Source organism: Centropristis striata, chromosome 17, assembly GCF_030273125.1.
Source record: "Centropristis striata isolate RG_2023a ecotype Rhode Island chromosome 17, C.striata_1.0, whole genome shotgun sequence".
NCBI classification, from domain to species: Eukaryota; Metazoa; Chordata; class Actinopteri; order Perciformes; family Serranidae; genus Centropristis; species Centropristis striata.
The window spans coordinates 35,216,454-35,242,143 of NC_081533.1; the positions used below are offsets into that span (position 1 = coordinate 35,216,454).

At 38.7% G+C, this 25,690-nt stretch overlaps 2 protein-coding genes across 2 annotated transcripts; one reads left to right on the forward strand and one right to left on the reverse strand.

Annotated features, from left to right (window-relative positions):
• Nucleotides 1–815: 815 nt before the first annotated feature.
• Nucleotides 816–15,227, reverse strand: LOC131989320 (trichohyalin-like). Its single transcript, XM_059354511.1, has 17 exons — nucleotides 15,128–15,227; nucleotides 12,217–12,558; nucleotides 11,555–11,842; nucleotides 11,392–11,444; nucleotides 10,815–10,907; nucleotides 10,387–10,461; nucleotides 9,789–10,007; nucleotides 9,235–9,351; nucleotides 8,700–8,786; nucleotides 8,506–8,610; nucleotides 7,035–7,121; nucleotides 6,841–6,945; nucleotides 4,125–4,211; nucleotides 3,931–4,035; nucleotides 3,764–3,774; nucleotides 955–1,086; nucleotides 816–855 (listed from the first exon to the last, which is right to left on the reverse strand). Exons 1-17 carry the CDS (start codon nucleotides 15,219–15,221, stop codon nucleotides 816–818), a joined length of 2,040 nt encoding a protein of 679 aa, XP_059210494.1. The 5' UTR covers nucleotides 15,222–15,227.
• A 3,783-nt stretch (nucleotides 15,228–19,010) lies between these two features.
• On the forward strand, nucleotides 19,011–21,694 carry LOC131989321 (low affinity immunoglobulin gamma Fc region receptor II-a-like). Its single transcript, XM_059354512.1, has 8 exons — nucleotides 19,011–19,038; nucleotides 19,135–19,179; nucleotides 19,415–19,648; nucleotides 20,277–20,522; nucleotides 20,610–20,732; nucleotides 21,155–21,234; nucleotides 21,484–21,552; nucleotides 21,653–21,694. The coding sequence occupies exons 1-8, from the start codon at nucleotides 19,011–19,013 to the stop codon at nucleotides 21,692–21,694; spliced, it is 867 nt and encodes a 288-aa protein (XP_059210495.1).
• Nucleotides 21,695–25,690: the final 3,996 nt, after the last annotated feature.

Genomic DNA, 25,690 nt, shown 5'->3' on the forward strand with positions numbered 1-25,690 from the left:
TTTAAAAAGTCAAGAAATGTACCATTTCACAAAACTCAGAAATATATTTTTATTATTATCAAGCAATTTCAAATCTAATCAGATTGTCACATTTTTTAAAAATCTCTTTATAAAACACACACATACATTCCTATATTACCAACAGTGGACCGTGGTGCTGAGCTGCCCTCTTCACTTTGGACTTCAGATTTAGTCATTTAAAACACACAACAACAAAACACAATTTATACTCTAAGGTCTTTTTAATGTGTTCTTATACTGCAAAGACTTTAGTTTTTTAACATATCTATATAATTGAATATATGTCTTTCAACAACAAATACAAAAAAACACAATTTAAAGTTGATATTTCTCAAAGCAAATACTATAAAAAAAACATTTACTGTCACAACTGTGACACAAGTCCACTCCTTTGTTTTTTGTTTTTTTTGTTTTCCATCTCAAAATCAATTTTAATACAAACATCCAATACAGTAAAAACAGAAAAAGTCCCTGAGTTCCATGAGCTCATGTCTATTTTGACTTAATTTCATCCATTGTCTTTGTAACAACCCAATATTTCAGATTTTAGAGCAGCCTAAAAAATGCAGCGTGGTTTTTCAATAATGTTTTTATAAAGAAGCAATAAAACAAATGCATTGTTAAACATACTTTTAAATAAAACAAAGGTTAAAGCCTGATTTGATCAGATCAAAAAGCAACGTGATGGTAAGGAAGGAGAAAAAACGAAAGATGAGCTCAAGAAAACAAGACGGACTAATTATTAACTTTCAGTGAGTCTGAACTGATTTCATGTTGGACCTCACCGGCCTGGTTCATGAGGGAGACCTGAAGTTCGTCTCCAGCTTCCCAGACCTTCAGACCAGAAAGACTCACAGTGACAGTTTCTCCTGCTTGGAGTTTCAGTGATTCTCTAAACGTGTGTCTGACAGGTTCTTTGTTGTTGAGCTGTACTTGTAATATCCAGCCTCCCAGTTGGTTTTCTGTTGGTCGAGTTTAATAACAAATCCTTCAGTTGAGCTGCTGTTCTGCTTCACTGGCTGAAGACTCTGAGGCTGTTGAGCTTCATTCATCTTCTTCATCCTGCTGAGAACAACAACACACATCATGAGTCATCACTAATCAGCTGACTATCACACAGACAGATGGGTGTTTGTTGGATTTAATCTTCAGCAGCAGTTGAAAGAAGATAAAACTGAAATGATTTGTGAAAAAGGTCCTTCAGATTGTCCAACTGGGAGGCAGACATTACATGAATGTGTGAGTGAATTATTATATGTGATCAGCTGGATGATGTAATGAAACCTTGTTGATGCTCAGATCTCTGAACCAACCTTCACTGCTTTACTCTATTTAATCACTGATTTTGACCTTGATACAATTACATTTGACTGTTTATACATTGTGGACAGGACAAGTTAAAAATGAACCTTGTCCTCCAGCTGCTTCTTTAGCTTCTTCACATCTTGGTAAAATATTCTGTTTATGTGTTTATGACACACAGATACAGATAAACAATAAATATACATCAAGTTGTTCAGTCCAGTTAACGCACTGATTGGTTACCACTTCAATACTTTTAATGTTACAGTCCTAAAATACATTATGTTGTTATATATTAACATACACTTTAAATACAATCAAGCAAAAACTATGAGATTTAGAATGAAAGAAAACATATAGGTGGAAAAAAAACAATATTAATAAAAGATTGACCTTTATTATCTTGTCCTCCAGCTCCTTTTTTCTGGTCTTCCAGCACCTTGATTAGAGCTTTTAGTTGATCCACCTGAGAGGAGAGAAGATAAAGACACAAGATGACAGACTGTTCTCTTTTTACTGTTATGTTATTTATTAAAGTGTACAGACAGACAGACAGACAGACAGACAGAAACTGAGGGTGCTTTCACACCAACAGCAGTTGGTGCGCACTAAACAGTCCATTCGAACCAAAAGCCCTTAGTTCGGTTAGTTTTCGTCGGTGTGAAAGCATCAATCGCACTCGGGTGCGCACTAAATCAAGCGGACCGAGTCCTCCAAAAAGAGGTGGTCTCGGTCCGATTGATTCCGCACCAAATGCCAACCTCTGGTGCGGTCCCTCTGGTGAGAACGCAAACCTGGACCAACTCAGATCTGAACGAACTATTTGAAATGCACCAATGCTTAATTTGCGTGCTGCCTGTATATTCCCCTACATTCATTCATGTCATGACCCACCAACACATGGCTAATTTGAATATTCAAATTAGCCATGTGTTGCGCAGCTGCTGAAAGAATGTTGGGGAAACACTGGTATGAAATTAATTTAATCTGTAATATACATGTTTCATTCGATCCAACCCCATACATTTCAAAATACTTCTCAGAGTACGCATACTGATAACAATATCATCCACATCAGCAGGACAGCATTGGTGAAAACAGCGCGTCTCCTCTGCCTGAAATGACGCGATGTGCCTTCGCCGGATCCATTATTTCCGATGATTGTTCTCCAGCTGCAGCCGCGACTCATTCCAGAACTGGATATTTTGCCAGAAATGGGTAATGTTGATGATATAAAAAGCAAGGGCCAGCGCACGAAACAGTGTGTGAACGTGTCGCTCCATTGTGAAAGTTGAAATTGGCGCTTATTTCCACCGGAAGATGATGAAACATCATTCAGACCAATGTGGTTCGTTTGCATGTGTGAACGCGGACCACACGTAGTCTGTATGCTACAATGTAACAATTTTACTGCCTGGTGCGGACCAAATAATCGAACTAGCGGTGTGAAAGCACCCTAAGATTATCTGAACTGTTGAACCTGAATGTTTTGTTCTGACTGGTTAAATTCTGTGTTTCAGTCTTTATATTTTGTGATCAGAAATATTTAAAGGAAGGAAAATGTGATATTTCATATACTTTTGTATATATATTTTCTATGAATGCAGCAGCTCTGTGGGAAACCAAACAACACAAACAAACAGCTTCAGTTTAATTTTACAGTCTAAGGGCGCTTTGGTCCGGACTTTCGGACTTTTCAGTTTGATCCGAACCTAAATTCCAGGTGTGAAAGGTGCCGCGGACCACGGTCCGGACCAAAGGACCAAAGTTTGGTCCGACCAAAAGAGGTGGTCTCGGTCCGGACCAAACGAACCAAGGTCCGAACCTTTTGCAGTGTGAAAACAACTTTTTTTATAGTTCGGACCTTCGTATCAATGACAGGAAGATTTTTTCTTCTTCTGCTCTCGAATTACGGTACAGGAAGCTCATCTTGCGAATACCAAGCACTCACGTATTGCTCATTAAGCTGGTGCTGCTGGTAGCAAAAGACCAGCAAAAGTATTTGTTGAGGCACTCGCCTGGAGGTGCAGCTGCGTGTGTGACAGCGCCGTGCTGCTGCATGCGCGCTACGGCATGTGCGTTGCTCCGCGGCGCCTCAGCAGGTGAGCTCAATCACTAATCAGGGGCAAGGTAACACAAGGCCAAGGACAAACATTTAATTGTGTGCACAGCGGACGCATAACGCATGGGAAAAGAACTCAAAAGGAGTAAAAGGTGGCTCGCTGGATTCATTTAGTGTAAACACGTTAAGAAAGAAGTAACACTGACGTCAGATGCCGGCCGGCCTAACAACGCAATGTAACCAAAACAAAATGAGCCGCGGAAGTCCACAGGGAGATGACGTGTCCAGTAGAACTTTCTTGTAAAGTCCGCTATTCCTTTTGCAGTGTGAAACCAAAACCAACAGGACCAAATGTAGACAATGTAACAGAACACAGACCTTTGTTCGGACTTTCAGGTGTGAAAACGCATTAAAAAAGACGTTATGTTGTTACATATTTACATACAGCTTAAATAAAATGAAGCCAAAAAACTTGAGAATAAAAAGATTGAGAATAAAAGAAAACAAATAGGTTGAAACAAAAATCAATTTTAATAAAAAATCACCTCTTTTTTCTTGTCCTGCAGCTCCTTTTCCACTTTCTGCTTCAGCTCCTCCTCACTCTGTTTCTCCTGTTGGAGCTTCTTGATACCAGCTGCTAATTGACCCACCTGAGAGGAGAGAAGATAAAGATTCACATTTTTGTAATTAAAGTATGTGAGTGAGGAGAAACAAAAATCATCAATAAAAGATGAAGAACCTCTCTTTTCTTCTCCTCTTTCAGCTCCTCCTCTCTCCTCTGTTTCTCCTGTTGGAGCTTCCTGATATCAGCTGATAGTTGATCCACCTGAGAGGAGAGAAGATAAAGACCAAGATGACAGACTGTTCTCTTATTAAAGTGTGTGAGGAAACATAAAGAACTAGAAAATTTCCTCTGGGGAAAATTCTGAAAGGGCCATGGGGGCTACTGCCGGTGTGTGTACACTATGATGAGATTCTTCAGAGATTTCAAACTATGCCCTTTAACCTCAAAATGTGTGTGTGTGTGTAATTAAAATCACATAAAGTTACCTATGTGTGTGTGTGTGTGTGTGTGTGGGTGTGCGTGTGTGTGTTTGAAGCATGTGTTTGCATGTGTGAGGAGTGTGCATGCTTACGTGCGTGTGTGTGTGTGTGTGTGTGTATCTGTAAAGCCTGATTTCCACCGGGCGCGTTACTGCAGCGTAACGTCAGCGTCGCGTATGACGTTGCAAATAGGTAACACTCTAATCAATGAGAGCGTTTCCACCGGGCGCGTAGCGTAACGTTACTGCAGCGTCGCGTCATCGTCTCTACGCGAGCATTAGGTAGGACTTCTATTTCTCCGCGAGACGCTGCCAACTCGCGTGAATCTCAACAGAGCAGATCGCACCAGACAGGAAGTCCGACTCAGATTCAGCGTAAAACACTTCCGCCCCTTTCAAAATAAAACACAATACGCAGTTCATGCAGCCTAAAACTACCTCACATCAACGTTATGTTATGACCGGGGCACCAGATCGGCAATCAATCAATCAAAGGGTCTCAGAGGATCGGCGACACGGAAGACAAGAGACTAATTGTTGAAGTGGAACATCATACAATCATTTATGACATAATATATTGTTTTTATAAGGATAGATGGTCAAATCAACATATCTTTCACCTCAGAGAAGCAAAGTAAGTTGGTTTTTGTTGTTGTTGTTTACTTTATACACACAGTTTATCCATAGACTGTATAAATAGAGTTTAAAGTTTATCACGGGAGCTTGCGGTCTCCCGTATGGTCAGGATTATCGCGTGATCTCGTTATCTCGCGTGTATACGGCCGGCTCGCTAAACTGACGTGCTGCTGCAGTAACGCGTCCGGTGTGAATTGACAAGACGCAGCAAAAACGCTGTGGAGACGTGCTGCTGCAGTAACGCGTCCGGTGGAAATCCCCAGTAACTGTAATCACATCAAAGATCAGAGCAATCAATAGAATTAACTGACACCTGTTAATGAAAGAGTGACAGCAGCCAGAGGTGGACTGGAATTTCTGGCCTCGAACAGAAAGCATTTTTGGCAAAACCATAATACCTATCATTGATCCGACTTCACTTTGAGCGTCCTGAGTTCTTCCTGAACGTCTACATATGTTTTTTTTTAAAGAAAAATGAAAAAATAGCTTTGTTAGAGCGATCTAAAAAAACTGTTCCATCTCCCTTTTTCAGAAATCTTCCTGCGTTTTTAATATGGGAGCCAATGAGGCTGTTGGTGGTGTTGGTGGATCATCTGTGCGTCCTACGCCCAAACTATAACTCTGACAGCTTTACCAGAGGATTGTGAGGGAGAAGACTAATTTTCCTACGTTTCTATGTATAAATTATTTCTGTAGAGTGGAATTTGCGGCCTGGAGCGCAGTTTTCAAATTTATTTTTTGACAGTTTCTTCTCTCCCTCTACACTCTGGTGATGACGTCACACACTGTGACACGAACATTCCGTGCAATACACACCCATTATAATCTCAGAATTTCTCCAAAAATGATCATGGTCATTGAACAGGGATTGATAAAAAACTATATGACCTATCGAAACGTGGATTAATACACCGATACACAAGACTCGTGTCTACTGTTTAAAGTTTAAATGGAGTCTCTAGGTGAAATTATGCCGGAGAAGTAGACGTTTAAAAATCTCCAATTATTGTTCTTTTTCGCTCATTTTTTTTCGGCCATCCCATTCATTTCAATGCAAAATTTTGGGCAATTTTTCTTCGCGAAAAATTCGTATTCTGTAGAGAAAAGTAATAGCACACCGATCCCGATCAAACCGCATGTTTTGATATATAATTTGTCCTGCAACTCTTCAAGTTGTAAGACTAGTAGCGGGACGAAATTGCGTCCGGAAGAGGAAGAAGAAGAAATCCACAGTATAACAGCAGTGCAGCACTGGTCCCTACAGATATTGCTGGATGGGACCAGTGCTCGGTGCGATTGTCCCGAGGCCCTAATAAGTACATTGATGGAGGTGTCATGAAGAAACCAGTTAACAGTTTTTAAATCAGATCATGTTTGTTGTTGAGTCTTTGTCACTTTAAACATCCAAGAGAAGTAAAGAGGAGAAATGTGTAGCAGAACTAAAATCCAGGAGGGCTGAGAAGGAGAACCATCACTCATTGGATCTTGTGAGAGAGCTAAATGATATGATGATATTAATATTTGTGTTATTAACCAGAACACGATCTTTCTCTCACATAAACCAAGAGCTGTGTGTGTGTGTGTGTGTGTGTGTGTGTGAGTTAGAGAGAGATTCTGTGTTTCTGTCTTTATATTTTGAGGTCAGAAAAATTTAAAGGAAGGAAAATGTGTTACATATTTACATACAGCTTAAATAAAATGAAGCAAAAACAGTGAGATTTAGAATAAAAGAAAACAAATAGGTTGAAACAAAAATCATTTTTAATAAAAAATCACCTCTTTTTTCTTGTCCTGCAGCTCCTTTTCCACTTTCTGCTTCAGCTCCTCCTCACTCTGTTTCTCCTGTTGGAGCTTCTTGATACCAGCTGCTAATTGACCCACCTGAGAGGAGAGAAGATAAAGATTCACATTTTTGTAATTAAAGTATGTGAGTGAGGAGAAACAAAAATCATCAATAAAAGATGAAGAACCTCTCTTTTCTTCTCCTCTTTCAGCTCCTCCTCTCTCCTCTGTTTCTCCTGTTGGAGCTTCCTGATATCAGCTGATAGTCGATCCACCTGAGAGGAGAGAAGATAAAGACACAAGATGACGGACTGTTCTCTTATTAAAGTGTGTGAGGAAACAAAAAGAACTAGAAAATTTCCTCTGGGGGAAATTTTGAAAGGGCCATGGGGGCTACTGCCGGTGTGTGTACACTACGATGAGATTCTTCAGAGATTTCAAACTATGCCCTTTAACCTCAAAATGTGTGTGTGTGTGTGTGTGTGTGTGTGTGTGTGTGTGTGTGTGCGTGTGTGTGAGCTGCCAGCCGTTGTGAGAAATAAAGCACGACGCGGTGCGAGCCGCAAATATAACGACCACCCGTCAACGAAGAGTTCCAGGGTGGTCACAAGGGCCGAGTTACAAATGCAATTATACATTTATATCCTTTCTCACATACTTGTTTATATTTTTTGTAACAAAATATGTTTGTATCAAACTATGATGGCGAATTTTGAGTTTAACAGCCGCTTCGCTTCACAATTAAAGCAATCCATGTTTTACCAAGAGAGACCTATTACACAGTTTAGGCAGTTTCAGTCTACCTAAATGCAATTTAAGTACACGCCTCGGCTGATGCTTAATGAACTGCATGTCCAAGCGCATAAAATTACTCAAGAAGCATCCTTATTCATTGGACAGGTCCGCATGGCTACTTAATATTCAATTAGTACATTACAGCTGATGCGTAATGAACTGTATGTCCAAGAGCGAACTGGGAACTGGCTGTGAGCGTCGCACTTTACTATTACTATTTTTAAGTAGCTGAAATTATTCTAATTATCCCTTTCACCCTTGCTGTCATTAAATATCAATTCGATATCATTCAAACCTAGAGAGAGAGAGAGAGAGAGAGAGAGAGAGATTTCGTTAACAAGAAAATAAAAACGGGCCTGAAAATGATAGAAATATCCTGACAGCTCTGTTGGGGCTTGGAGTTCATCTATAAGTTCTGCTTTCTTATAAACAATCCCGTGTGAAGCTGAGACTCTGTGTAACAGCTGAACTGTTATAGGCGTACACGCGCTACACACACACACAGGCGTCCGCTACGTTCGCTGGTGGCATTTTTCACCCGTCACCCATGTTATCTGGTGTACTCGCAATACGCGTGTCTGTACGCCTATTAATCAGACTTTATGCTGGCACAGGCGACGCGTTTTAGGCGTTTAAGTAATTTACCCCTGATAGTGTGTGTGTGTGTGTGTGTGTGTGTGTGAGAGAGAGAGAGAGAGATTCTGTGTTTCTGTCTTTATATTTTAAGGTCAGAAAAATTTAAAGGAAGGAAAATGTGTTACATATTTACATACAGCTTAAATAAAATGAAGCCAAAAAACAGTGAGATTTAGAATAAAAGAAAACAAATAGGTTGAAACAAAAATCATTTTTAATAAAAATCACCTCTTTTTTCTTGTCCTGCAGCTCCTTTTCCACTTTCTGCTTCAGCTCCTCCTCACTCTGTTTCTCCTGTTGGAGCTTCTTGATACCAGCTGCTAATTGACCCACCTGAGAGGAGAGAAGATAAAGATTCACATTTTTGTAATTAAAGTATGTGAGTGAGGAGAAACAAAAATCATCAATAAAAGATGAAGAACCTCTCTTTTCTTCTCCTCTTTCAGCTCCTCCTCTCTCCTCTGTTTCTCCTGTTGGAGCTTCCTGATATCAGCTGATAGTTGATCCACCTGAGAGGAGAGAAGATAAAGACCAAGATGACAGACTGTTCTCTTATTAAAGTTTGTGAGGAAACATAAAGAATAAATCATGACAGGTGTCACAACCATCAAGTAACCCTCTAATGTTGTGATGGTTTTAGTATTTCCTGTTTTATTTTGTAATCTTATTGTTTCCTTGTTGTGTCTAGTGTTGCTCTCTGTGTTCTCCAGCCTCTGTGATCTTGTTCTCTGTGTATATTCTCTGTGTGTTGTCAGTTCCTCTTTGTCCTCTTAGTGACTTCCTGACCACTCTCTGTATGTATCCACTGCTTTGTGTTTTAGGATTACTCCTGTACCTGTTGGACACCTCGCTGACTGCCACACCAAAGCTTAGTGGAGCTGCTTTCTGTTGGCGTACCACAGGGTTACACTGGTGGACCCACTGTCACTTTGTTTTCATATTGTGGTATGTGTTTACCTGTGATCTAGTCTGGTCCCGCTCTGCAGTCGTCTTCTTCAGCTGATCTTGAGTCTGTTTCAGCTCTTCATTGGTTCTCAGCCTCTCGCTCCCAGCTGACTGTCGGTTTTCTTCCAGCTGACACACAGACAGATGATGTTAATCTTTCAGTAGTTTCACTCTGTGACTCAAACACAACTTATTATTTGTAGCTTTGTTGACTCTTTCACTTGTGATTTTTAATATTTATAATTAGCTTCATGACGCATTCAACATAAACATGAAACTTCAGCAGGTTATGTTGCAGAATTCTCTTCATAATGTAACCTGACAAACATAGTTAATAACATGAGTAGAACAGAGATGAGACATAACTTTACTAACAGTAAAGGTCTGAACAACGAGGAGGTAAAGCCAAAATCTTCAAGTTAATTAACGTCCGTAAAATGATTTGACTCTTCTTGTGGTTGGTATTGACTTGAATGAGCCAAATAAAAAGTAAAGCAGACGATTATAAAAACAAAGACATAGATGGAAACAAACATTCATGTTAATAAAAGCAGAACCTCTTTTACCTTTCCCTCCAGCTCCTTTTTCAGCTTCTTCAGCTCCGTCTCACTCCTCTTTTTCTCCTCGTTCAGCGCCGTCTCACTCCTCTTTTTCTCCTCGTTCAGCGCCGTCTTACTCCTCTCTTTCTCCTCGTTCAGCTCCTTCTCACTCCTCTCTTTCTCCTCGTTCAGCTCCTTCTTACTCCTCTCTTTCTCCTCCTTCAGCTCCTTCTCACTCCTCTCTTTCTGCATCATGTTGAGAGGAGAGAAGATAAAGACCCAAGATGACAGACTGTTCTCTTATTAAAGTATGTGAGGAAACATAAAGAATAAGTACATTGATGGAGGTGTCATGAAGAAACCAGTTAACAGTTTTGAAATCAGATCATGTTTGTTGTTGAGTCTTTGTCACTTTAAACATCCAAGAGAAGTAAAGAGGAGAAATGTGGAGCAGAACTAAAATCCAGGAGGGCTGAGAAGGAGAACCATCACTCATTGGATCTTGTGAGAGATCTATATGATATGATGATATTAATATTTCTGTTATTAACCAGAAGACGATCTTTCTCTCACATAAACCAAGAGCTGTGTGTGTGTGTGTGTGTGTGTGTGTGTGTGTGTGTACATCTTTCTCCAGCTGGATGATCTCTGTATCCTTGCTCTCCAGTTGATTCTTCAGCTCGTTTTCTTTTTTTTCCAGCTGAAACACAGACAGACAGAAACTGAGATTATCTGAACTGTTGAACCTGAATGTTTTGTTCTGACTGGTTAAATTCTGTGTTTCTGTCTTTATATTTTGAGGTCAGAAATATTTAAAGGAAGGAAAATGTTATGTTTTATATAATTTTATATATATATTTTCTATGACTGCAGCAGCTCTGTGGGAAACCAAACAACACAAACAAACAGCTTCACTTTAATTTTACAGTCTTAAAAGACTTTATGTTGTTACATATTTACATACAACTTAAATAAAATCAATCAAAAATGGTGAGATTTAGAATGAAAGAAAACATATAGGTGGAAAAAAAAAAATATTAATAAAAGATTGACCTTTATTATCTTGTCTTCCAGCTCCGTTTTCTGGTCTTCCAGCTCCTTTTTCTGGTCTTCCAGCTCCTTTTTATCAGCTTTAAGTTGACCCACCTAAGAGAAGATAAGATAAAGACACAAGATGACAGACTGTTCTCTTATTACTGTTATGTTAATTATTAAAGTTATATTTTGAGGTCAGAAATAATTAAAGGAAGGACTGTTTGACCTACCAGGAGCTTCTCTCTCACAGCTTCACCCTCGTGACTCCTGCTCTCTGTGTAAAAACAAAAGCAGTAACATTAAAGTATTAAAGACATTAACCTGCAGGTATTTACATCTAAAATGAGTTATAAAAAACAAGATGTGACAATTTGACTGATATGAAATCAAATTAAAAAGTATCCAAACGTTTTTTAATCAACACCAAAATAAAATACTGACACAATCCATATCACTATTCTCATGTCTCTACTAATAAAACCCGTGAGAATAACATTTACAAAGACCTGCTATTAGTTTATGACTTACTGTTCTTTTGTTTCCTCACAAAAACAAAACATAAAATAATAATCAGGATGCAAGCAGCCAGACTAACAGCCAGACCAGTAATGGTGGAAGTAGAGCTGGACCGGACCTCAAAGAAATCATCTGGAATCATAAAACACAGAAAAAGATGACATTTATACAAAATGAACACTGTTTTTTGAAACTAAAACAGCAATCGAATCATGAAACAATAATAATACAATAATTTCTACCTGCAACAGTGATGTGTGTCTCTGTGGTGTGGTTGGTGTCCTTCTGGTGGACTCTACAGGTGAAGCTGTTGCTGTGTCTCTTCTCCACAGTCACTCTGCTGCTGACAGTATAGAGGTCATCAGGACCTCTGACTGTCTCTGTAGGTCCAGCAGAGAGGAGCTTTCCCTCACCGTCCAGCCACAACACCTCAGGCTCTGGATACCAGCCAGAAGACTCACACTGGAGAACCACTCCCTCTTTGTCTCCATCAATCCCTGCTAAATTAATGACAGGCGAGGAAACAGCACCTGTACAAAACAGAACATTTTATAACATGCATCACTTGTACTTTCTTGCACTTTCATTCCATTTTAAAACAATAAAAATGTTGCTGTGTCTATCTTTCCATCAGGGTTAATGCTAATAAACGACTTCTGTTGGTCACTCTAAGTGGACAACAACTAACGTTTATAACCAATACCATATCACAGATTGCATGTGAGCAAAATATTGACCTGCAACACCCAAATTAATTAAAAAATTAAAAATAAAATGTACTTCCTTTGTCTTCTCTGTGTTATATGACATCTACTCATGTCCCAATATAGGGAGCATTCATTTGAATTTTCCCAGTCAGACTACACTAAACAGCATCATGTAGAGACTTCATGTGTCTACTTACCAACAACAAGCTCAGCGAAAGACTCTTTATCCAGTTTTGGAATGTAGCATTTGTATCTCCCCGTATCAGAAGGTTTCACTTTGGAGATTTTCATTGAAATGTTTCCCTTCTTCATTTCATCAATAGACAGTGAAGTTCTTCCACTGTACGATGGGTTTTGAGCACTAGCAAGGTCCTGACCAGAACGCCGAACATGGATTAATATAGGATTCAGGTCAGATCTCGTCCACTCCAGCGTCATGGTAGAAACATCCACCCCAGGCTCCAGGTAACATGGCAAAATGATGTCATCACCAACGTTTGCCACTATTGGCTGAGATGAACCAAATAACTGAGACTGACCTGGAAAAAATGGATGTTTAACAGTTATCAATTATCAATATTTACTTCATGCCTGCAGTAGAAGTCAAATATTTTTATCTCCATAATAAAGATACTGTACAAGTTCTTTTCATCCATTCTTTTCTTCACATTTTCGATACAACCAAGTAAAAACTTTAATTTGTCCCATACCTTTCTTTATGACCGAATATCTGGAAAACTAATGACATTCTCATCAGCCTTGGCTGTACATACCAGGCTTTTCTCATTAGAAAACATTCAGCAAGCTGATATGCTAAACTAGGATTTCGACCACTGTAAACATACCTGCAGTCAATCACTAAAATCAAGGCTGTACCTAAGTAGCCTACAGCTGTGAGCAGGCTTATCCCACAAGTCACAACAGGTCATTAGTACAGTGAGGTCAAGTTAAAAAAAATGCTCCCACAGCAACTAAATGGCAAATATGGGGGCCAATGTAATCACACATTAATACAAGTGTGTTCTTCAAATCCAATTTATGGAATTCCAAGACTATGTTGGGACCCCAGCAGGCATAAGTTTTCAAACACACCTCTGTCAGATCATCATTCGCCAGCATGGCCTCAACTTCCACTCCTAGGCTGATGACACTCAGCTGTTGGGATTGTACCACAGGTGAATCTTGGGTTCATTTGTGGACTAAATGCAACAGCTTTCTGAGTTAACTCACAAAATGGCAGGTCAGCGCCATTTTGTGTGCTCTGTTGAACTTCCCTCCAAGAATGCTCGGCGTTTACAACCCACAGACCAACTCATTGGTCCAGAGACCTGTGACTCCACATGGGGTCCCCTGATAAAACAGGTCAGTGTCCCCCTGATCTCTCTCCCTGTCTTCTACCCTACTTGCTGAAGGAGGGGACCCTGGATCCAACAGCCCTTCCCCCTCATCTCCTGCAGAGCCTGCTGAGATGAGGCCTTCTTCCGTCTGAGGGATTCTACCAGGAATCCTGAACAACTGCAAGTCTGACCTTCCCTGCGCAGCAATGTTGCATTAATAAAAGCAAAGTTCATTGCAACTGCCAGAGAAAGCTTCACTTCAACAACAAGGACGAACCAGCAACTTAATTTACAAGACGACAAATTATTGAAATTCAACTCGAGATCAAACTTCCTTCTTTCCACGCCTGCCACTGAAAAAGGATACCGCCCTTTCAACTGGATTCGTGAGTAATGTAACTGGGCTTAGATAAGCAATCAGCAAGGACTTTAAGTACAAAGGATTTGACCTGTGATTAATGATTTGGTTTATGTGTGTTTTAAGTATATTTATGTAATATTTGTGTTACATCAATCAAAGTTGTATGTTAATCTTGCTTCATAAAGAAAGTGAGTCTTATATGCAACTAACTATACTGACCCTTTGATTTGCTCACACACTGATTTACTCATACTATACTTTAAGTTAGCTGTAACCAAAACCATAAGTTTGTAACAATTCACAGACTGCTATAGGCCAAGCCTAGCTAGTTTATAGATGTGTGCTTTAATTTGCTTTACTTGTTTTTAGAATAAATACCTTTTGATTACATATGCTAATAATCAGTGTTCCAAATTGATAGTTTAGTAACTTTATGAGACTGATTTAGGTTAATTGGCTATATTTTTCCTCTGTTTTACAGGATGGTGCCCCAACGAGCTGACTTAGAGAAAATCAAGTCATATAATTTCTTATAATTAATCATTATTTATATTATATGTATAATTAAAACTGCAAGCAGCGATGAACTGGCCCGAGCAGAGTGAACTGCAAATTATTTGGTTCTTACCACGATAAAAAAAACAACTTTAGATTTAGAAGTGTTAGATACTTTATCTTGTTTTAAGAGTTAATTTCTTATTTTAAGAGTTCAACATGCTTATTTCTAGATTTAATAATCTTAATTTAACAAATCTTGTCAAGTGAAATTATCTGTCCATGCAGCAAGATGATTTCCCTCAGATTTTGTGTTTTATCTTGTTTTTAGACACACCTTTTTTGAAGTGCATCAAATCCTGCATTGAATACAAAATACTTCTGCTTACATACAAATTCCTCCACTGCCTTGCCCCCCAGACTCAGGAACTCTCTTCCACCAGACATCAAAACTGCCTCATCCCTGAACACTTTCAAAAGACTCCTCAAACACCGTCTATTCATCACGGTTTTTCAACCTTAAATAACTCTTGACCCCACATATAACACTATTATCTTCACTCTGAGAGGCCTGATGTTTGGAGCTAACAATCTTTGGAATTGAAAAAAATGACAAGCCATATTCTGAATCTCCCGACTGCTAAGTTAGCCCTAACACTTAAGCATGAGTTGAATCAATACTTGTTGGAAAATGTTTAAATGGTTCTGGATTTCAGAAGATTGGCTCTGCCATTTGTGCCTCGACTCAACGAGTGACATTATCTTTACCTTTAGAGTGTGTGAATCACTGGAGTACCAATGCCACAAAACTATAAAAGCAGTCTATTCATTAACAGCAAATACTGATATGACTTTATTACTGATGTCTGATTAAAGGCCTCATTGTGACATTGGGATAACGTGTGTGTCACTTACCTCTACAGAAATCTGTTAGGAAAAGATGGAAAACCAAAACACTCAGGAGTCTGAGTGGAGACTGGAGTAATGGTCCTTTTTTCTGGAGAAGCATCTTAGAGTTCTGAAAGTTAAATGAGACCAGAAATGCATTATATTCTAAAATATCTTTTGAAACCAGTGTTTGGCAAAACATCAAGTCATTCCTGAGCAATTTCGGCCATTTATGTGTGGATTTCTTTTCATATTTTCAACTGTGTTGCAACACATAAAAAAATAATTCTAGCAATATCGAGCCCCCACACATTTGAAAATACTGTCCGTAAACATGTCAAAACTGACAATGTGTCCATCTAATGCAAGTTGAACTTGTCCGTAGGGTCACATGTGACAACACAGTAAGATGTAGAGAGAGTAAAGAGCTCCCATGCATAATATCTGTGTTTGGTGCAATAAAAATGTTAGTTATCATAGTATTTTTCTTTCTGACATGGCCAACACTGGTCCTTGCTGAATTTAAAACTGTTTTGAATCTGGCAGAATTCTCTTTTATCATTGGACACAAAGTCTATAGACAAAAACTATATTAAAAAAATATATGAATCAATGACTGATTGAATTTTAAACAATTATCTCTTATCTCTTGCATTACATTACATTATACAATCACACTTGCTCTATATTTTAAATTCATTTCATATATAAAGCTTTTTGCTAGGTTTTAATTTCAGGTTGAAACTAGACTAAATTATAGCTCTGAATGCAGACCCAGGTTTTTTTTTTTTTTTTTTTAACATTTATTACAACAAGTTCCTTGTCAGAGTCTCACACATTATGGCAAGTATCAATACTCATTTTGGTATCAAACTGACAAAATACAAAAAAAGAGGTGAAGGAATATTCTTTGTAGATCTAATTAGTAATAGTAATAATAAAAAACAATTATAACAAATAATAATAATAACAAAAAATAATAGAAAAAAACACACCATCTAGCCCAGTTGAACAGAGACAGTATTCTCACCTTTCCAAATACATTATGACACATGACCATTTTTCATGATACAAGTCCATTTGAAGTTGAAGGTTTGCAGTTATGTGTTCCATACAATTTACGTCATTAAGCCTTTGAGACCACTGGTCCAGTGTGGGTGGATGAGGCTTAAGCCAATTTACTGTGATCGTTTTATGTGCAATCAATAAAAGAACCCTGAGCATAAACACATTATTTTTTCCCTAAATCCGTAAATTATACAGTACACAAAATTAGTTGCTGTGGTTAATTTGGTCTATTTAAATTCAAAATCTCACATATTTGTTGCTTCACATTCTCCCAAAAGTTTTGCAATTTAGGGCAATCCTAGAAGATGTGGGAAAAGTCCCAGTTATACCGCAACCCCTCCAACACAGGGGGGAACAGTTATTATCATAACTATCATAACTAGCTATTACCAAAGGAGTCTTGAAATATCTTACTCTCAACTTCCAGCCAAATTCCCTCCAAATTGGACTGCTTAAACATTTCTGCCAGGGCACGCAAGTACTCTCCCACTCCTCATCAGCAATTATGGTGTTAGCTTCCAATTCCCATTTAGCTTTCACATCAAGTTTATCCACTGATGTATCCATACGGATCCTGCCATATATACATGATATGCTAATAAGCTATGCAGACCCACTTTTAATGTCAGTAAAATGATACTGTGTTTAAGAATGTAAGCCAGTTTAAACATGTAAAATATGAAAAAAAAAATGTAAGACGTACCTGCTGCATGGCTGCGTGTTTCTTCCTCAAACTGCACGACTAAAGTCCATTAATCATTGACAGGCTGTGACCTGAACTCACCCTGGACTATCAACAGCAGTTTGCTGGATGCATTACATTTTGTTTCCGTTCCCATTATGTAGTATTATATTGCTTTTTTTCATGTATTGAGTTCAGTGTATAACAACAGCAACAAAGTCACCACATAATTAAGACATTCTATAGGTTTAGCAGAATGAAAAGTTTGTTGAAAAGAGACAATTTTTAATTTAAATTTGATTACAAATAAAATTGAATTTCAGGCTATCAAATGAACTAGGTAAACGCTGAAACTAGTAATAAGTCAAACTTTGGGTCAATCACAGTATTAGTTTGGTTCTGTCTCCTGTGTCTTTCGTATCTTTGTAAACAGTTGAACTTTGAGCCTGTAGCCAAGTAATTTATTGATATGTCAAATATTATAGCTGCAATAAAAACCAGTCTCCAGCATCAGGCTTTTCTCTACAGTGAGTGACTGAGACAGATTTTGCCTTACAGAAGCATCTGAAGAACCTTTGAGTTGAGACCTTGGTTTACATTATTACAGAGTTCACCTTAGACATTGTTTCTGCAGCTACACCAGCATTGTGGTCAGTATGCATGCTACAAATGATGCTGCACTGATTAGTTATGTCTGCTCCTAGGCCCAGTGAAGAGCACATAGAACAAAACATGTGATTCATTCATTACTTTGCCTGTATATTTGCAAGCATGGTCTCTACAAAAAAAATATACATTATGTTTTTACCATCAACTTCATGGATATGTAAAAATAGACTCGTTCTGAATTTGAAAAAAATGCAAAATGCAAAACTTGGAAAATGTTGAGAAAGGGGCAACAACAGACAAGTTGTGTAACGAAAAAAAAAAAAGCTTTTTGGAACCTGATAATATCATAACTGGGTGTGAAAGATGCATCCTTGAAAGGTTCAGTTGTTCACAAGCAAGGATAGAGTGAGGTTCAACACTTTAACGTTTACAACGAAAACATTTTAACGTTTTTCAAAGTTTAGATATTTTGACATTCACAGTCCATCACGTCATTAAAATATTCAGATAACATTGGAAAATCTCTGCACATAAGGAGCCAGGTTGAAAATCATCATTGGATGCCCGTGACCTTTGACCCCTCAGGCAGCGTTGCATTAAAAACCAACATGGCTGTTAGAGGGCACTTCCAACAACCGTCACAGTAAACTCAGTTTGTCGCTTGTCTACTAATGCTTAACTTTAATGCTAAAGTTAAGCCTCTACAATGCTAACAGAAAGCTAACAGCATGCAGGAACACCACCTGGGAGGCTGTGGCTCAGTTGGTAGAGTTGGTTGGCCCCCAACCGAAGGGTTGGTGGTTCGATCCCTGCCTACATGTCGAAGTATCCTTGAGCAAGATACTGAACCCCAAATTGCTCCCGATGCTGCGTTCATTGGTGTGTGAATGAATTCCCAATGGTGGCAGGTGTGACCGTTTAGGGTAGCCTCTGGTAGCCATTTACCTACTTCTATGGGCCTGATCTCAACTGAGATGGACTGACACATAGTGGAAAAGTATTCTGTTATCTGACGAGCCCACATTTCAAATTGTCTTTGGGAATCCAGGATGTTGTGTCCTTGGGGCTAAAGAGGAAAAAGGACCATCCAGATTGTTACCAGCACAGTTCCAAAGCATGAATGGTCCTTCACAACTGCGATGAAAGATACTAACAGATTTTGGAGCAACATATGGCACAAACAAAGCCTTTCTAGGGACTTATGTTCCAGCTAGACAATGCAGAGCCCCGGTGTTTACATGTTAAAACAGCACAGCTTCAAAGGAAAAGATCGTACTAAACTGCCCCACCTGCAGTCCAGACCTCTCCCCTATTGAAAATGAAGTGCAAAATAAACTTCAGCATTCAACCTGGCTGTTGAAGAGAGTCGCCTTGACTGGACCCCTTTGAGCATCATGACTCAACGACTGATATACATTAATGACGCCCCTGTGACTCTGGCCCCAGCGTCTGCACCAACATCAGAAATAACCTGCACAGGAAGAGGAAGTTGTCAGCCGCTGCTTAAATCACCCTTCAGTGTGATGCTCAGACAGTCGGCAGCGAGACAGCATGGAGGTCACAGCTCTCTTCACACTATGTGAGTATTAACTTCTGCGTTTTTCTTCTTTCTGTCCAAGTTTTACATCCTGTATGTTTAACCTTCTGTCTGATTTTTTCTCCTTTGTTTATCCAGTGCTGCTCAAATTCACTCTGCTGAACAGTTACACTCTGAAAAGTGGTAAGTGATAAAATATACTCCTTAACATTTTGTCTGTTTTTTTGTGTCATTCTACTTATCTTAAGGATGTTTATATGGCAAATACCAAAATATATTGCAAAAAGTTTTACTTTAATCTCTAGAAGTAGACACCAACTCTTTAATTTTGCTGTTTTTTGTGTAAATCTGCGATCGATATATTTTCCATTTCTGCATGTTTTCTTTTGAGACATGACAATTTCTTTCTTGCTTTCAGATGCAGCCTTTAGCATCACTCCTAACAGACTGCAACACTTTCAATTCGACACCGTTTCTTTCCACTGTGAGGGGTCTGATGGTCTGTCTAAACTGAGAATCATGAAGAATTCTAAGGAAAGTGATCCTGAATGTGACATTGAGACAACAACCTCCTGCACCATTCAGCGAGCTTACCCATCAGACAATGGAGAATACTGGTGTGAGAACAACAGAGTTAACATCTCCGTTACTGGTATGTTTTCTATACTTCTAAAGCTAATTTGCCGATATTGAACTTGAGATTTTTTCATCCAGTATGTTCAGTGTGACACTCAACTAATAAAACGATTATTTCAAAGACAAAAAGTTTAAGAGGATCAAGCTGTAAATTCAACACAGCCCTTGGTGTGTTGTACCGACACACAAGGCACCTTTTCACATGTTTGTGAGACACATTGGGTTTTTAAAGTATTCCCGAGTAGACACTTACAGTAACAGACGTAATACAAAGCTCACGAAGCACCACTCGGGGTTGGTGGTTGAAACAAACAGTGTTGATAGTCAACCTTCAAAACTGTGTCCGGTACTGAAGCGTGGATTTATTGTTTTTAGATTCAACCGTTTCCTTTTGCCCTTTCATGAATTTATCTTTATTTCCAATGATTGAATACCATTTTCTGTGAACATAGAAGTTTATTTTGAAAATGTAACTAGCAGTAAGTGTCCGTATCAGACAAGTTGTTGAGTTGGTCCAACAAGATGTTTATGATTCTGTCTGGGGTACCTTTTTCCTCTACCCGTTAATGCTTTAAACTACACTACCAAAAAAGTGTGACATTATTTTAGCCTTGAATTCATTGATTGTGTATTGTGTTGTTCAGCTGGTTCAGTGATCCTGGAGAGTCCTGTCCTCCCTGTGATGGAGGGACAACATGTGACTCTGAGCTGCAGGAGCAAGACGACTTCTACCAACCTCCAAGCTGATTTCTTCAAAGATGGCCGCCTCATCATGAAGAGCAGTTCTGCAGAGACGACCATTAGCAACGTCTCCAAGTCTGATGAAGGAGTCTACAAGTGCAGCATCAGTGGAGTTGGTGAATCCCCAGAGAGCTGGCTGGCTGTCAGAGGTGAGAAAAAAACAATACAAAACACCACAATTATTTCGCAAGTTGCAGCAAAAACCATTTCTACCACCTCGCCGGCGCATCATGAAGAGCCCCACTCCAAAGCCCCCAACCCCCCGAAAGTCCTCTTCCTGCTGTGGATCGCTGTCACCGTGTTGATGTTGGCTCTGGTGCTGCTGCTGATGGGTTTCCTTCATATCAGGAACCGCAGAGGTACAAATATTTCTAACATAATTGATGCAAATGACTCAGAAACACTAAGACGAGGAAGTAAGTGAGGCCATTATCTTTAAGTGCCTCATAACTCCCTATCTACTTTTCTATCAAACGATTAACAAGTGATATCATGGTTGTAGCATCTCTTTTAATCCAGTAACAGGGAGCACCAACACTCATACTAAAAAATAAATCTACTGACCTATTTCTTGTTGTCTGTTACACCGAATGTATTAATCTGCACAAGTTATAAGAGTGACACATACAGTTGAAGAATATTCTAAACTTCTTTCTTGTCTCTATTATGCCTCAGTTTCCTCAAAGACATCAGCATCACACTCAGGTGAGGATTTGAAACTTTCGAAGTAAACTCCAACGTTTTACCAAATAATTTAGACTAAATGTGTTTTATGTTTCAGTGTGTGAGGACGCTGCAGACCATCCAGACAGTGTGACGTATGCAGTCGTCGTCACAAAACCAAGAGAGGACAAAGGTTTAGTTCACTTAACATTCAGATGTTCTATTTACTGTAACATGATGTGAGAAACACAGTGAAGCTGTAAAGAATAACTTATTAGTTGGTGATCTTTATAAGCATGTATACTCGTTATTTTGAGAGATGAAGTGGTTTTAACATCGAGAATAAGGTTATTAACCTCAGGTTAACGTGACGGTTGATGGTTGAGACGTGCTGTGAACTATTTTTTGCGTCACCTCAGCGAGTCACACTCTGTGTTTTTATTTTAGACGCTGCAGACTCAGCTGATAATAAAAGTCCAGAGTCAAACCAGAGCACAAAACCGCCGAGTGAAGAAGGTGAGAAAGTTTGTTCATCAGAGTATTTATAGCTAAGTTCATCTGTCTGTCTGTCTGTCTGTCTGTCTGTCTCTGACTCACTCATGTTTCTCCCTTTCAGATGATGAAGAATCCTCATTCCAACCTGTTTATTCTGCTGTGACTATCAGTGAGACTCCACAAACTCTCCAGCACAGTTTGTATTTGATCAAAAACAATGTTCACACACTTGGTCCAGGAATCTTTATCTTTATAAGATCCACATGAACTTTAGACTTCAGCAGACAGTTAAGGTCATTTTGACCCAAACAAAGAGACTCCTACTGTCAGATACATCACTAATGATGATGCACATTTGCAAGAACTATATTCGGTAACTTCAGTGGATATAAACTGGGTCCCCATGTCTCTCTGTTTGGTCGTAGAACCACATGGATTTCTTCCAGCTAATCAGCAAAGACCAGGCCACATCACAGACGGTGACCCCATGACATTTGAGAATATTTCGAGAAAAAAAGTTGCAAATTTACTAGATTAAAGTAGCAAATCAACAAGAAAAAAAGTTGCAGATTTAAGAGATTTAAAGTGGCAAATCTGCGTGAAAAAATTTGCAGATTTACGAGAAAAAAGTGAAAAAACAACTTTTTTTAAAACCTGTAAATCTGCACTTTTTTTTCTCGTAGATTTACCACTTTAATCTCGTGAACTTTTTCCTGAAAATATGACCCCCCTCCCCCGGGTCCGTATATTTGTTTTTTTTACACATTCTGCCAGGAAGTAATATCCTCAAATATTCTCTAGGGTTGAAATTTTGAATTTGCAAGTATTAAAATGAGCGCTCTATGAAGGGTTACATTTAAAATATTTGCATTAATAAAATAATACTTGGAATATTTCAAATCTGTAGACATACTACGACCATGAATGAAGATTTCAGGAGCGTTAACTTAACATAAGATCAACATTTCTATTTTGTCAAAGCATCTGGTACATATTGATGATTCAGCCTGTATTATATATTTCCATATCAGCTGATGTTTATCCCATTACATCTGTCCTCCTGCTGTCAGAGGAAACTTTAGTTTTGATTTTATCTGTGCAATTAAACAGACACTGCTGACATATTTATAGTTGATCATGCATTGACAATCGCTAACCCTATATAGAGGATTTACACCTTTTAATATTAAAGTGCTGCACAGAAGCTTTTGAGATGTGAGTATGTCAGTGGTGGAGCTAATAATGTAAAGTTTGACTTGTAGCTGTTTGTTCTGATAAAAAAATCAGAATGGTCTTTGCAATAACAAGGGCTTACTCATCATGAGATGATGAATTTCAAAGTCAAACATTATTTTTACTTGTTTTTTAAAGAAATGTCGGGTCCATCCAGTCCCACAGTGACCCAGAATGAAACAGCACCCGAAGACTCGAGTCCAACAGAGCAGGAAGCTCTCTATGTGCCTATGCACAAGGTAAGACTCTTAATCTCTAAATCTGACTAATTATCTTTGTAAGTGATCATAAACTTCAAACACTGCAGCTGCATGACTTGTAAACTGAAGTGGTAATGTCTGTGAATGTAGTAAAACACAAACATAATAATAATCTGCAGCTTTTAATGCAATAATCCCACAAACGTAATACATTTTCCACAAACGTAATACTGCTGCCTACGACAAACGTGTCACATGATTTCCCACAAATGTAATAACTATTATGTTTGCAGGGACTTATAACATTTGTGGGGAAGTGACATTTTCAACTTTCAATATTGTAAAAAGTTCCCACAAATGTAATAACGCAAAGAATAATGGTCGTTGTGGTGGTGGTGGTGGTTGTTGTTGTTTGTTTGTTTATTTGTCTATACACACAACAAGAGTTTTTAAAATTATCTAACACTTCTAAATCTAAAGTTTTTTTTATCTTGATAAGAACCGAATAATCATCAGGTCACTCTGCTCGGGCCAGTTCATCACTGCTGGCAGCTTTAATTTATCTGGTTTTAAGAGTTAATTTCTTATTTTAAGTGTTCAACATGCTTATTTTCAAGATTTAAGATTTTATACATTTTCATCCATTTTTGGATTTTCCATCCAGGCATATTTTCTACATAGATTAAGTGTAAAAGTGGTGAGTTATTGCTATACGACATACATTTTTAAGGCGGGCACCATCTGCATATAGCCTGGGTATACCCAGACTGCCTTGCACGTTCGATTTCATTTCGAACTGCGAAAGGGTCTGGAAACCAGAGAGGTTTCTTAGCCCTGTTTTAGGGATCCAATCACAGACGATGACGCGTACTACTCGGCAGACGGAAGCTTGTAGTTTTGTAGTTTTCTTACGAATCCAACATGGCTGCAGCAGACGCGAAACTCTCTTTAGCTGTAGATGGTGTTTTAAATAGTTTAGAGCGAAAGGCGAAAGGTCTCTCGGCGGCTCTGCTGTCCCCCGGCTCATAGCCAGATCACCGGCGTTACGGTAGCTAGGCTAATATCGCTAGCGTTACGCTACCGTTACGGCGTTAGCGGTAGCTATTAGCCCCGCTATCATAACGCCGGTGATCTGGCTACCAGCCGGGGGACAGCGGAGCCCCCAGAGGCCCGCAGCAGCTTGTTTATTGCCCATAAAATCAGTGGATGTGTGGCTGAATGACATGAGGGGGAATAAAGCGTGAAAATAAATAATCTTGCAGAAAGCGAGAAATGGAGAAGCAAAGCAGCAGCAACACTCTCACAGACACACACACAACAAACATCCATCTCTGTTGCTCTACTACGTCATCTGGTATAACTGATCTGATTGGCTAAGAGCTACCTACAGACGCTTTGATAGACATTCTAAGCGTCCAATAAACGGCTCTGGAGGATCGTAAACCACACCTGGTTTACGGCTGGTTTCCAGACTAAATCTCATTTGAGATTAGTCTGGTGTTAGCCAGGCTAGGCTGCTCATTGAAAGTTCTTGAGAAAGTGAGTAAGGGACCCTTGAGTTGAGAATAATTCCCTGCAGGTAAAGATTCTGTGTTTTCTGTCTCACAGGTCAAAAAGAGCAGAGAGACTTCTCCTGAAGACTCTGTGATGTCTGCAGGAGAAGAAGAAACATGAATACTGATGAATGAATGTGCAACTTTGTGATTAACTTTTATGTATTTTTGCAGTCAGTTATTTTATGTCGGTCTTGTTCTGTATATTTAAATAATTTCACTTTCACATGATCCTGCAGCTCCATCAAACCTTTCATTGTTTCAACTTGTTTCTATTTCCTGTTAGAAAACTAATGTAAGAAACCTATACATATGCTTTATTTCATGTTATACTAAAACAATGTTGTATATTGAATTACCCATAGGGTTAAAAGCAGTACAGCTAATGTAATCCAACTGTTTTTTAAATGTTTTATGTGTATTTTTTTAATAGTTTCCAGAGATGGTGGAGGTTGAGCTGACTGATTCAGTTTTAAGATGATTAAACTCACAGCATCCGTGTCTATTTTTATTAGAATGAGACAGTTAAACCACATTGTTTTATCTGCTCCATTCACACGTCTGAAGACAAAGTTTAGTAGAAGAAAAGCTGCTGCAGATTGTATATAGAATCACTGTGGTCACTGACTGTCACAGTTTTTGATAATGATATAAATTTGAACATGATTAAATACGTGCACAGCATAGACAGATTCAGCAGTCAGAGGTTGAGCATGTGTGATGTTGTTTGCCTCAATAGTTTTTGAATGAAACCATATTAATTGGCTAAAAAGTTATATGCTCCATTTTATATGCCAAAAGTGCAAATATTCCCATTGTCAAAATGCAAGTTCATCAGTTAGACTTTTAGCTATTAGAGTTTTCTCACATTCACAAACAAGCAGATTCAGACATTAAAAATAGTGAATGAAATCATGCCAGGGTTTACACTTAAAAATATAATAACATGATTGTAGATATTTTGACTGTTACAGGCGTTTTTCTGAAATCTTTTAATAATAATAATAATAATAATAATCCATTTTATTTATAAGCGCCTTTCAGAACACCCAAGGTCACTTTACAAGAAAGCATAAAATAATTTAAAAACAGTGGCAACAAAATAAAACATCGAACAGTATTGACATGGCTTTTAAATAATGCATTAAGTTTTTTTGAAGTTGGTCATCTCCT

Bases quoted from the DNA above. Each gene is read 5' to 3' on its own strand.
- LOC131989321 (XM_059354512.1), top strand. From the start codon at position 19,011: ATGGAGGTCACAGCTCTCTTCACACTAT. The intron at 20,523-20,609 runs GTGAGAAAAAAA...CGCATCATGAAG, and splicing joins GAGCTGGCTGGCTGTCAGAG to AGCCCCACTCCAAAGCCCCC. The intron at 21,553-21,652 runs GTGAGAAAGTTT...TCTCCCTTTCAG, and splicing joins AAAACCGCCGAGTGAAGAAG to ATGATGAAGAATCCTCATTC.
- LOC131989320 (XM_059354511.1), bottom strand. From the start codon at position 15,221: ATGCTTCTCCAGAAAAAAGGACCATTACTCCAGTCTCCACTCAGACTC. The intron at 10,462-10,814 runs GTCAATCTTTTA...TCTGTGTTTCAG, and splicing joins TGGAAGACAAGATAATAAAG to CTGGAAAAAAAAGAAAACGA. The intron at 7,122-8,505 runs GTGATTTTTATT...CTCTCCTCTCAG, and splicing joins TGCAGGACAAGAAAAAAGAG to GTGGATCGACTATCAGCTGA.